Raw genomic sequence first — 13784 nt, 5'->3', positions numbered from 1 at the left:
GCCAAATGGATGGGATGTGTGTGGGAGCCATTAGTCCAAACCTCCGCTACCTCCATCCTCTACTGGCCAATTCTCACTTCTTTACCACTCTTGCATCATTTTGCTCTACATTTCTCTCATTCCCATACTATAATCCCCACCCAATCATCTGCTCTACCCCACAGGTTTGGAAAGAGTTACCATACTTAAACCTTGCTTTGCATCTGCTGCCAAGAGTGACTTGCTTCCTTCTCTTCCCTGCCTCCCAATATTTTCCTACCCCCTCTCAATTTTCCCAATCCTTTTCTCCCCTTCTCATACTGGCTTGCATGGCCAACCAGTCATAAAAAGTTATTGCTATATGGGTGTGGCAAGTGAACGAGGTTTGTTTAAAAAGTAAGGTGACTTTATATCTTTATGAAAAAATATTTATTTATTCATCAATATTCCTCTTGTCCCCTTACTCAGATACAATACACTTGTGCCAACACCTATTCCAGTCCTTGAAGCACTTCTCATAAGCACTTTTTGGTACAGTCTTGCAGAGATGCAGTCATTGAAAAATCTTTTTCCTTTCATAGGTCTCTTTAGTTCTGAGAACAGGAAAAAGTCGCGCCATGAATTGTTTTCCCACAATTCCAGTCTTTGTTTACATATTGCTTCCTGCAAACAGCATGTAACATCGAGATAATACTCCTTTTTGATCATACGACCTTCAGGTAAAAATTTATGATGCACTACGCCATGGCAATTGAAAAAAACAGTGAGCAAAACTTTGACATTTGCTTGAACTTGGTGTGAGTTAGGGTGCGAGTGAGCCTTGGTTTTGGCATCATAATCGTAAGTAAACCCATGTTTTGCTTTTGAACAAATAAGGATCCTCACTGACGTTATTCAAGAGCTCCTGAGCGATGCTCATGCGATGGTTCTGATCAAAATTGAGAACTTTTGGTACAAACTTTGCTGACACATATCTCTTGCCTAAAACATCCGAAAAAATTGCATGACATGAGCCGACCAATATGCCAACATCCTCAGTAACTCTTATGGTAATTCAATGATTTTCCAAAACAATTTTCTTCAGAGTTTCAATGTTATCATCTGTTGATGTGCTGGGGTGTCCAGAGTGAGGTTTGTCGTTGGCATCTTCTTGGCCATCTTGGAAGAGCTTGTACCATTTGTAAACATTTTTTTATTTAGACCAGACTCACTGTGTGCCACTGTCAACATTTCAAGTGTTTTAGAGCACTTCATTCTGTTTTTCACACAAAATTTGATGCAAATTCTTTGCTCCATTTTTTACAATAATTGAAAATTGCCAAGCTCAGTAAAATATGTCTAACCTTTCTATCTGTCAAAAAAAAAGTATGCCGTACACTTGAAACTGTGAACATATGTTCAGGACATGTGTACGAACATAACAAAAAAGAAAGATCAATAATTGAATGTACGTTGCCTGCGCAGTTTGAAAAGTCTCTTTTTTTGAACATCCCTCATATGCACTAGAAAAGAGTGTGAAAACCCCATATCATTGACATCAATTTGCCATAGAATTTTGGAACATATACTATGTTTGAACACTACGAATTACCTCGAAGAAAACAATCTAATGACAAATAGTCAGCATGGGTTCAGAAAATATGGTTCTTGTGAAACAAAGTAGCTCTTTATTCCCATAAAGTAATGGATGTTATCAACATGGGATCTTAAATGATTCCATGTTTCTAGATTTCCAGAAGGCTTTTGTTACCACTCCTCGCAAGTGATTTCTAATCAAATTGGGTGCCTATAATGTCTCAGTTGTGCAACTGGATTTTGATTTCCTGTTGGAAAGGTCACAGTTCATAGTAACTGGCTGAAAGTCGTTGAGTAAAACAGAAGTGACATCCTATTCTCCACAAGGAAGTGTTATAGACCCTCAGCTGTACCTAATCTATATAAATGATTTAGGAGACAATATGAACAGTCCTTTTAGATTGTTTGCCATCAGAAGATCAAAACCAATTGCCAAGTGATTTAGACAAGGTAACTGTATGGTGTGAAAAGTAGCAATTGACTCTAAATAATGAAAAGAACACTTAGAGCATTCAACAGGTCTATGAAAGACACTGTCTACTCTATGCCTGTCCATCCTCTTCTGTAGTACTGCTGTACGGTGTGTGATCTGTATCAGATAGGACTGACCGAGGACAGCTCGTTTTGTATTATAACAAAATAGAGGAGAGTGTGTCATGCATATATATATATGTTTGGGTGACAGTCATTAAAACAAAGGCATGATACACAAGTTGGGGTGACAATCATTACAATAAAGGCATTTTCCACTGAAGTGTGATATTTTTCATGAAATTTCAACCACCAACTGTCTCCTCTGAATACGAAAATATTTGTTGGCTCCTCGTACATAGGGAGAAATGATCACTGTAATAAAATAAGGGAATTTAGAGTTCACACAAAAAGATTTAAGCGTTTGTTTTTTCCAACGGTAAAAAAATGACGTGAAGGTTGTTAAGTGCCTGGCAGAGTGTTCATCGAACAACAGTGAATTTTGTGAACTGTTAAATGAGTGTCAGCACCATCCATCAATCTTTTGCAATTGAATGCTTGCCTTTCCCAAATTTAAACTTCACGATCAGGTCCTGTGAGTGTGTGATGCCAACTGGCTGCTGTGTCTTTCTCTGACATATGGTGTCATTTGGATGCAGAATGGAGGGGCATGATGACAGCACACCACTTTCCCAACTGTTTTCAGTTTTCCAGACCTTGGAGCAGATGCTTCTCATGATTGTAGCTGCTGATTTTGCATTATGAGACTTGAGTGGACCCTCTTCCATTACTCCCTGGCACATGGCACTCAGACATACTGGACATGCTGACCATTCAACTGTGGAGATTGACTCCTTATACTATATAACAATGAAAAAATAGCAGTTTTAATTATCACTACAATGTCTTACTTGTTGTTTTGAGATGCTGTATAGTACAGATACCTTTAAAAATGAATGATTTTGGATAACTGCAAAGTCAATAAAGTAAGGAAATGCCAGTTTTGACAGAGGACGACTGTCCTGTCTGGGATCTCCTCCCTAACCCCTGGAACAATTTCAACCAAATTTGGCACAGACAGAAACAGCAGGCCTCATGAGTATCAAGGTTTATAACCTCTTAGCTCCAACAGGAGCGGAGGTACAGAAAAAAATGTTTTTTTACCAGCCCCAAGCATATAGGCTGCCCTACACAACAAGCATGTTGTGTGGGAACAGTAACCGCCTGCCAAATCAACCTGCTTTGCAGTGTGGCTTACATTTCAGGGACAAGAAACAGTTTTCCAGGTTCGGCGTGTAGGCTGTCGTTCTGCATGACAGGTATGTTGTGTTGGAGTAGTATTGGCTTTTTTGATCTGCAATGCCTGGCCATCTGTACATCATAGGCAAATAAATGATTTTCAAGCCCCTGCTGGACAGCCTGTCCTGCATGACAGGTGTGTTGTGTGAGTAGTACTAGTCTACTTTATTGAACTGTATTGCAGGGACTACACATACTGGTCCACCTGCTTAGCTGGGTGGTAACGTGCTCACCTCCCATGCAAGCGGTCCCAGGTTCGATTCCCAGCCGGGTTGGAGATATTTTCTGCTCGGGGACTGGGTGTTTTGTTGTCCTCCTCATCATTTCATCCTTATCAGTGGCACACAAGTCACCCAATGTGATGTTGAATGAAATAAGACTTGCACTTGGCAGCTGAACTTCCCGGAATATGGGCCTGCCGGCCAACAATGCCACTCACTCATTTCATTTTTTTACACATGCTGAGGATTATGGCTGGGGACAGATAGAGAGGATCAACAGTTTGAGGGGTAGGGGGAAATGGCAGAGGGAGGAGGAGGAGAGAGAGAGAGATGCATGAGGCAGGTGGGAGGTATAGAGGGGTGGTGGATAGATAGAAAACGAAGAGAGAGAGGCACAGATGGAAAGAGGGATGAGGAGGAGTAAATGAACAGAGAGAGTGGTGGAGGAGATGAAGAGACAGAGGGAGTGGGGAGGAGGGGATACATAGGAGGAGGAAGAGGAGGAGGAGGTGTATTCAATATACACTCCTGGAAATGGAAAAAAGAACACATTGACACCGGTGTGTCAGACCCACCATACTTGCTCCGGACACTGTGAGAGGGCTGTACAAGTAATGATCACACGCACGGCACAGCGGACACACCAGGAACCGCGGTGTTGGCCGTCGAATGGCGCTAGCTGCGCAGCATTTGTGCACCGCCGCCGTCAGTGTCAGCCAGTTTGCCGTGGCATACGGAGCTCCATCGCAGTCTTTAACACTGGTAGCATGCCGCGACAGCGTGGACGTGAACCGTATGTGCAGTTGACGGACTTTGAGCGAGGGCGTATAGTGGGCATGCGGGAGGCCGGGTGGACGTACCGCCGAATTGCTCAACACGTGGGGCGTGAGGTCTCCACAGTACATCGATGTTGTCGCCAGTGGTCGGCGGAAGGTGCACGTGCCCGTCGACCTGGGACCGGGCCGCAGCGACGCACGGATGCACGCCAAGACCGTAGGATCCTACGCAGTGCCGTAGGGGACCGCACCGCCACTTCCCAGCAAATTAGGGACACTGTTGCTCCTGGGGTATCGGAGAGGACCATTCGCAACCGTCTCCATGAAGCTGGGCTACGGTCCCGCACACCGTTAGGCCGTCTTCCGCTCACGCCCCAACATCGTGCAGCCCGCCTCCAGTGGTGTCGCGACAGGCGTGAATGGAGGGACGAATGGAGACGTGTCGTCTTCAGCGATGAGAGTCGCTTCTGCCTTGGTGCCAATGATGGTCGTATGCGTGTTTGGCGCCGTGCAGGTGAGCGCCACAATCAGGACTGCATACGACCGAGGCACACAGGGCCAACACCCGGCATCATGGTGTGGGGAGCGATCTCCTACACTGGCCGTACACCACTGGTGATCGTCGAGGGGACACTGAATAGTGCACGGTACATCCAAACCGTCATCGAACCCATCGTTCTACCATTCCTAGACCGGCAAGGGAACTTGCTGTTCCAACAGGACAATGCACGTCCGCATGTATCCCATGCCACCCAACATGCTCTAGAAGGTGTAAGTCAACTACCCTGGCCAGCAAGATCTCCGGATCTGTCCCCCATTGAGCATGTTTGGGACTGGATGAAGCGTCGTCTCACGCGGTCTGCACGTCCAGCACGAACGCTGGTCCAACTGAGGCGCCAGGTGGAAATGGCATGGCAAGCCGTTCCACAGGACTACATCCAGCATCTCTACGAGCGTCTCCATGGGAGAATAGCAGCCTGCATTGCTGCGAAAGGTGGATATACACTGTACTAGTGCCGACAGTGTGCATGCTCTGTTGCCTGTGTCTATGTGCCTGTGGTTCTGTCAGTATGATCATGTGATGTATCTGACCCCAGGAATGTGTCAATAAAGTTTCCCCTTCCTGGGACAATGAATTCACGGTGTTCTTATTTCAATTTCCAGGAGTGTATGTTTCAAAAGCATCTGTGGGTGATTCCATGAAGAAAACGCTAGTATATTATAAAAATGGATGTAGGTGTGTATGTTCCACACCTCTTAAACCACTGGATCAATTAAACTAAACTTTGTACTCATCAACACTTTACTGTCTGGAAAGAAGTACTGTAGATGTAAGAACCACCTGCCTCCCACTGTGATGGGGAGACATAGAAGGTGGACAGAGTGAGAAAGAGGAGATGTGTGCAGTATATGTAACATGTACTTACACAGGTGAAGCTGTGGGTAAAAGGCTAGTAACAATATAGATATAGTAAGGATAGTTCTGGTAGAATGTATACATTTTACTTATAGGAGTGAATAGCAAAGGCAATGAGTTGTTGACAGGTGCACAAAAAGCAAAGAAAACTCTTTGCTAGCTTTTGGAAGAAAACCTTTAATGAGCTAGAGTAAAAATACTTATGGACACATTCATCACACTCATTGTGTGTCCAGCAGTACACACAGAGAGAGAGAGAGAGAGAGAGAGAGAGAGAGAGTGAGGATGAGAGTGCCTGTGTTCCTACTTCATACTGTTAAAGGATTTCTTCCAAAAGCTAGCAAAGTTTTCATTCTTTTTTGTATACCTGTCGATGATTCAACGCTTCTGCTGTTTGTGAGGGGTCTACTTTATTCCTACAGAATTTAATAGCAGTATAAACTGAAATGAACATCAAGTATAGATTTAAGTGTCAGGAAGTCTTTTCTGAAAGTATTTTTGTATGGAGTGTGGCCATGTATGGAAGCAAAACATGAACAATAAACAGTTTAGACAAGAAGAGAATAGAAGCTTTCGAAATGCGGTGCTACAGAAGAATGCTGAAGATTAGATGGGTAGATCACATAACTAATGACGAGGTGCTGAACAGAATTGGGGAGAAGAGGAATTTGTGGCACAACCTGACTTGCTCACAAGCAAAGAAAAATACAGAATATCTAGTAGAAAAATTAGCATGTGCCATTGTGCTACTTGCTATGGTGCTACCGCATCCCTTGAAACTAAGGTATGGAGTGGCATTTTTATGACATTACTGAAATAATAATTAAAGTATGATACACACAAAGACACCTTCTGAGGCATCAAAGGATCACCAATTTAGTATTGGAGAGTAAAAATCATAGAGGGAGACCAAGAGATGAAAAGCAGGTTCAGAAGGATGTAGGTTGCAGTAGTTACTCGGGGATGAAGAAGCTTGCACAGGATAGGGTAGCATGGAGAGCTGCATCAAATCAGTCTCTGGACTGAAGACCACAACAACAAACTGATACAATCAGATCCTGAATAACAAACCCATAGGTAGTTCTTTCTTGTTGCTGTTGATCATAGTCGTGTTCGGATCAATAAGTCGAGCAAAACAAGTAACTTCTATACCATACCCATTTAAGCCAAAATTTTCCCCTAATCTTTACAAAGTGTAGTATACTTCAGTAGGCAATGGAAGGAACCAGAAGCAATGTCTGGAGTCATAAATTCCAATGTTTATATGCACAAATTATTTATTTATAAATACAAATAAAATTGGTATCATAAAACGACCATCATATAAATGTTACAAATTGATCTGATCCAACATTCTTCTTACAGCCACCTACATTTACAAATCACAGACTTAAGCTTGTGCTTCAAGAGAATTGAGGCAAAATAACAATGTCCACGTATGCTCAGATGGCAACAGATAACAGTTCTAAAATAACAAGAACATAGTCATCCTCTCTCACACACAAATGTATTATACACATGTACAAAGCTAAGTGAGTCAATAGTAAAATCTTCAATGTGCAATACATTAAAATTATTACGCATAGTAGCACCTATAGCGTCACCACTCCACACAGAACAGTGTCAGATCTATACATGGTTTGTCAATTTTCCTTTTCTGTTTTAACATACAAAAATTATGATTACAGATAGTAATGAAACTGGAGCTATTTTTCTCACAAGCAAAGAAAAATACAGAATATCTAGTAGAAAAATCAGCATGTGACATTGTGCTACTTGCTATGGTGGTAAAGCATCCCTTGAAACTTAAGGTATGGAGTGGCATTTTTACGACATTATTGAAATAATAATTAAAGTATGATACACACAAAGATGCAGAGAATCAGTTTCCAGTTCAGTGACTCCATAACCTGTGTTCAACAATCGTGGTACTATCATTTTCTGAATAATTATACAATTACGATCCCATGGAATGCTATGTACGAAATATTTCTACCACTCAAAGAAAATGAACTGAGATAAGGATTTCCAGGTTGTGACAGTTTTCCAAGCCTACAGCCATTACGTGCTTTTTTCAGAAATGACAGTTTTTACAAGAGATGCAGAAAATTTGTACCTGTTTTACTGTTATGATATAAAAATAGCTACTCTAAGAAGTCTTATCTGCAGGTTGTATGTGTAAGAAATTCATCTTATTCATCTTGCACAGAGTATGTAACTAGAAATGTCAAAGAGCTATCATGTGCTACTGTTGATTGATACCTTGCTAATAAAGTAAAATGATATGAAAGGCACTTCATATAATTTTAACTGTTTCAGTTGATTTTCTTGATAAAAAAGAATACATTTCTCTGCATATTTTAAATCCTAAAAATAAAGTATGTTTTCATTGTATATGGAACTTGATTGTGTATGCAGCTCAAAGTGAATTGAAGGAAAAGCTCAACAGCAAAATGAATCAATAAGACACATGATTAATGAAAGAAAGATGAGAAATAATGTGCCAACAGAGTTGATCAAGACAGGAAAGTATTCTCAATGCATATTTAGGCACCTCCAGTAAAAGAATGCAAAGTTTACTAGATCGATCAAAGATGTCAAAGAGTAGAATGTTACTCAATTACGAACTGTTCCATTTATTTTGTAATTTTATGGAGCCTTAAACTAGACGGAAAAAAAAAAAGCTTGAGTACATAGAAGGAAAGCAGGTGCCAGAGAGGGCATATTTTGCTGCATTTAAACTACAGCTACATATCAAAATAAAATACCAAGGGGGACTGGGGAAGCAAATGAGATTTGTGTAAAATACAGTTGCTGGAGAAATTGGGTAACTGCCTTACTGGCCTGTGATTTTTACATTCCGTTTCATCCAACAAGCTGCAGGGTAGAAACACTCAAGAGGCAAGCAGGGTATTTTATTTACGTAATATATGAATTGGATGGATTTTTAAAAATTTTTTGCAGACTTTGATGGTGTCTCATACAACAGTTGTTGATATCATCAAAGGTCTGGTACGTTGTCTGATGTGCACATCCACACATCTTCAAAATAAAATTAAAATGGAGATTAAAGTTTAACATCCTGTTGATGATGAGCTACTTAGAGATGGATTATAAGCCTGAATTGAGAAAGGAATTGTACCCCAGTCCTCCCAGTACCTTAAGCAATGAACAATTTTATTTGGCAACAAACACAGTATACTTGAAGAAAACCTAATTAAAATAGTCTGAAATGATTTTTAAAACAGAATAGCCGAATTTCACTCAAAGGAATTTTCACTGTAAAATTTGATAGCTGAACCTAAAAATAATTGGTCTGATAATTACACCTTTGTTCTCAATTGAAAAAAAAAAAAGGTGTATGTGGTAAAAGGAAGAAGAAATAAAGTGATAGTGGGGACAAAGGAGTAGGGAGGGGGGGGGGGGGGAGGGGGCAGGGTGGCAGAAGAGCAATACTGTATACTGATTTTGCAATACTATAGGAGCTCCACAATCAAAAATGGAATATGAACAATTGGTAGTTAGTAATTCTTTAGCTCTTCAAGCTGATCCACATAATCTGTAATAATTTCACCCTAGAAAATTTTATGAAATGTGCTGGTTAACCCGTAATTAACAAGCGAGAATGCTACCTCAGCCATACTATGTTTGTTACTTCCTCACGCATCTAAATTACAAACCAAATTATATTTACATAAAAAAATGAATTACATATTGTTGTAGAAAAAGCACATGACAAATAATTTTGTTTTAAATTTAAGAACAAGGATTAAGGAAGAGGAAGAAAAATGCATCATTGTTGTAGTTAAATGAAACAGACTGATATTCTAATAATTGAGTGCATGATCTCTGTTAATTATTCAAAAACTAAAAACCAGTCAGATGCCCACAATCTTTATTGTTCCTATTTTATGTCGATTTTCAAGAAGCAAATAAACAGTGAGGAAATTCAACCACAAAATTTGATATAAAGACAGGAAGGTGGAGACAGCATAAGACAAGCTGAAGAATTGGTAACAGTGAAAGTAATAATAAATTTAAGGCACAGTTCAAGAACATTTTTCATGGAAATGTAGGCGTGTCTCCATAACTGAACTGGTAAAACTGTTCTCGCAATGAAGAAAATCATTATTGTAATTTACCATATCAGTGCTTCAAACAGTCCTGCAATTTGTACTGTCAATCTACCTATAGTTTTCCCCCTGTGTAAAAATTGTGAAAGATCAGTTCACAAAATTAATACTGATTAGTGCATAATTTCCAACACACAGTTATAAGGCCAAACTTTCAGATGTGACTTAATTGTCTCACAAGATGTAACCTTAAATTCTATTACAAACACTAAAGATGTACAAGAACTGTATAGGAGCACTGATGAAATACATTACAAGTAGTTAAATAAACTTATCATTTTAAGTCTACATGCTGCAGCAATAAAACACAACATTGGTCCATGTTTACTGAAAGACTGGAAGGCAAGTACCAATGATTGTTGATTTCAAATGTGATCCACATCCTTATATAAAACTTGATCAGCTAACCAGTCTCTTTCAATGATCTTCCACAGATTGTGGAAATGAATGAGGGTACAGTACACTAATGTCAATAAGTGTCTAACAGAAAATGAAAGTTACAGTATCACCACTAGTCCTTTAAAACAAGTTAAACAATATGTCTTGCCTTTGTTTAGTTACTATCAGTACACTGTACTGTACTCAACTAAATATAAAAGAAAATATGTTGTCATGAATAACACACTTTATAAAATTTTACATCTACTGATAAGAAAGTATTTAAAAATAAATACTTAAGCTAGGGATGCACAATATATTAACTTTTTTCTTACCATGTACAGCATGTAAGGACTAGACTAGCACATTTATGCAGTTATATGCTGATGAAACTTCCCAGCTTCCCATGGACACAGTCAATGAATCATACATTATAGGAGTGTTAATCCAATTATATCTGAGCTTGTACCTTCATATTAAAATAATAACACTAATAATACTGTTACATAATTTTAATGTTACTGTACAGTCGTCCCCATTGGGCCACATATTCAGTCTTCACCAAGAACATTATAAAATATTACATTTTCAATAGGAATTAATTTTTTAATGTCTCAGAACAACATAATTATATCCGCTCCTTTAAAATCAAGTGTATGTCATTTCAATATATTGAAAAAGAACCTGAATACATGACAGTGTGATTATTAATTTCATATTGTACACTTCAGAACCATTGGTATTAGCTATACTGTATGTAAATGGTACACACTGAAGTTTTCTCAGGTATGTGAAGATTTAAAATATTCATTCATAAGGACCATCCAGCTATTTACATATTCTGCAACTATACAAATAATTTATAACAGGGTTGTCTAGTACGCACTAAACTCAAATACAACATAAAAACAAAACTTGTTATAAATTCTCATTTGTTAGGACTTTGTACATTTGTCACCTTGTCAGAGCTATATACATTCCTGCAACACTTCACAATATGAATGTTATGTTATTACAAAATATCACTTCCAGATAAAGCTTGGGAGCTATTATCTCAAAATCCAAAGAACACTTGTCAGCAACAGAACTTCCATGTAATTAAAAGAAATACTGAAATTAACTTAGCACCTATTCTCATTTTAAGTATTGCGATAGTATGGTGTGTAATACATGGATAGTTTATGGAACACACAAAAATTAATGTCATTAAAGGGACAAAGGTTTAAAGTAATTACACAGGTCTTCTTTTCTCCTTCACAATAAGGAATTCAACTGCTGCCAATACTGATAAACAATTGTTGTATTCTATTTGCACTTCATTGTTGCTTGACATATATTATCTTTTCAGTACACATTGTAGAGCTTGAAACCTTTATTTGATTTTAATAACCAATTTTCAATGTGAAAACAAACTGTGAGAAAACAGTCAGAAGAGTATGATGCACATTACTTCTGAGTGCACCACTCTACTGATCTCACAACAATAAAAGGCCAAATATGAAAACAGTTTGATTTTGTATATGCAGCGCATCAAAAGGTAATAAAATTACGTGTCAGTTCACTTACAAAAATAATAAATTACTATAAATTTAAACAACATAAAAACAACAGCTTTGTTGACAACAGCATTGCAGACTGTTCTTGGAATGCTCAGTAGATGAAAAGAAGAAAAGGAATAAAGCAAACATGGAATAACTCAGCAGAACATCAGTACTGACAGGGCATGTTATGGAATTTCTAGCATTTATTTATTTGAAGCCATTATCTGGCTGTGAAGTGCATGTTATACTTCTTGTTGACATACTACGAAACAACAGCATCTATACTGGGGACAGATTTATGTAGAATGCTGACAGGCCGGCTTGAGACTCTTGATTTGCGGTTAACATTTTCACCACGTAGTTGAACCTCCTGTGGAGAATGCAAGACCTCAGTATACTCCCGTATGAGATTTGCTATTTGGAACGCCTGAAAGCAAAAAAGAAACAATGTATGACAATTGATGAATGAATATTCTCAAGGTTAAATGACTTAAACTGTTTGAAATATTATGTTTATTGAATTGGATAACTGGATGCGCTGAGGAGAGACACAGATCCAAAGATATGTACAATGTGCAACACAATTGAAGGGCCACTTTTTTGAAACCCCGTAATCGTGTGCAACGCCACCGTGGATGTGTGAAACGATGTGAAGGTCATCACACCCTGTCTCACCCACATTTCACCCCTGAAATCATGCAGTTTAATTATGGGTGGCCAAGGATAACATTTCAGACACACCAACACTCAGAAATGACGCAAAAAGGAATCAAGAGGTGGCATAAAAGGTGTCAATGAAATCACCCCTTCCCTTGGGGCATTGATTTCCACACATTTTGCAGTCAAAATGATAGTTCACAATGTGTTGACCAACAGGATGATGATCTTGACAACGTGCGATTTTCCCTTCCAGTTGATTCATCGCTTTTTTAAGGAAATTGTGGGCTGCAACCCTACTGAACATGATCCGACCTGCTTGGATTGCAGCATGACCACAATTTTTGCTCTCGTGTGCAGACTGGAACCACTAGGGACTGTTCAGAATCATTTGACAAAATCTGAATGTGATCTGAAACAGCAAAAGGTGTTTATGGTTTCTCAGCACTCCTGTAGCTTGATCAGAGGGACACACAATATTGACATGTGTGCACAAAACAGCAAAGTGTCACTATAGGACCATCAGTTTGGTAACACTCTCAGTACCAACCACCTATATTTGCTGAGCACTTAGAAATGTACATGTACAGAGTGATGCTCTGCTGCTGCTCTAGCACCTGGGAGCATACAACCCATTTGACATTGCTTAATTCCGCATGTCCATGAGCAGACGCTAGCGCAACAGCAACCTGATTAGGTGTTGAAGTCTCTGTGCAGGTACATTTTTAAAGTGCTCAACAAAGATGCGTGGATGGTTCTGAGAGGGACCCTTTGCTGTTTTATTCACACGTGTCAGTGTTGCAGGCCTCTGTTGTTGTACCACAGGTGGGTGTGAAACAGGAGGACTGAAAAAGCACGAACAACCTGTACTGCTTCAGATCACATTCAGAGATTATCGAGTGGTTTTGAATGATCACTATTGGTTCCACCATGTATACCAGAGCAAAGACAGAACCTCAAAGCTGCCAGATCATGTTCAGTGGGGCTGCAGCCCCAAAGTGTCCCTAGAGAAGGGTTGAATCATCCAGGGGTTGTTAGCAGAGTTGAATATTGTCAAGAACATTCTGGTGCTGCTCGTCGCACTGTGAGCTGTTGTTTTTGATCACAGAATCTGTGGGAATGAATGCCCCAAGGGAGGGGTGGTTTCGTTGTCATCCTTTATGCCATCTTCTGAAGTAATTTCATGTTGATTCAGAGTGATGGTTTGTTCGAAAGATTTTCCTTGGCATAATAAAACCACTTGATTTCAGCACTGTACGTTGCAGTCTGAGTTCCATCACAGAGACCTCAGAAGAATGGGTGAAATGTATGATGGGGTTAATAACCTTCCCATCATA

At 39.5% G+C, this 13784-nt stretch overlaps 1 protein-coding gene across 1 annotated transcript in view; it reads right to left on the bottom strand.

Moving 5' to 3' along the window:
* Positions 1 to 6997: 6997 nt before the first annotated feature.
* LOC126257510 (myosin-I heavy chain) overlaps positions 6998 to 13784 on the bottom strand; it is an 829484-nt gene continuing 822697 nt past the window's right edge. The window contains exon 35 of the mRNA XM_049955569.1: positions 6998 to 12217. Coding sequence (XP_049811526.1) covers positions 12053 to 12217 — 165 coding nt within the window. The 3' untranslated portion in view covers positions 6998 to 12052. The remainder of the gene's footprint in view (positions 12218 to 13784) is intronic.

Source organism: Schistocerca nitens, chromosome 1 (genome assembly GCF_023898315.1).
Source record: "Schistocerca nitens isolate TAMUIC-IGC-003100 chromosome 1, iqSchNite1.1, whole genome shotgun sequence".
In the NCBI taxonomy this organism is placed as follows: domain Eukaryota; kingdom Metazoa; phylum Arthropoda; class Insecta; order Orthoptera; family Acrididae; genus Schistocerca; species Schistocerca nitens.
The sequence above is the reverse complement of the archived record's forward strand: the minus strand, read 5'-3'. Positions and strand labels throughout refer to the sequence as shown.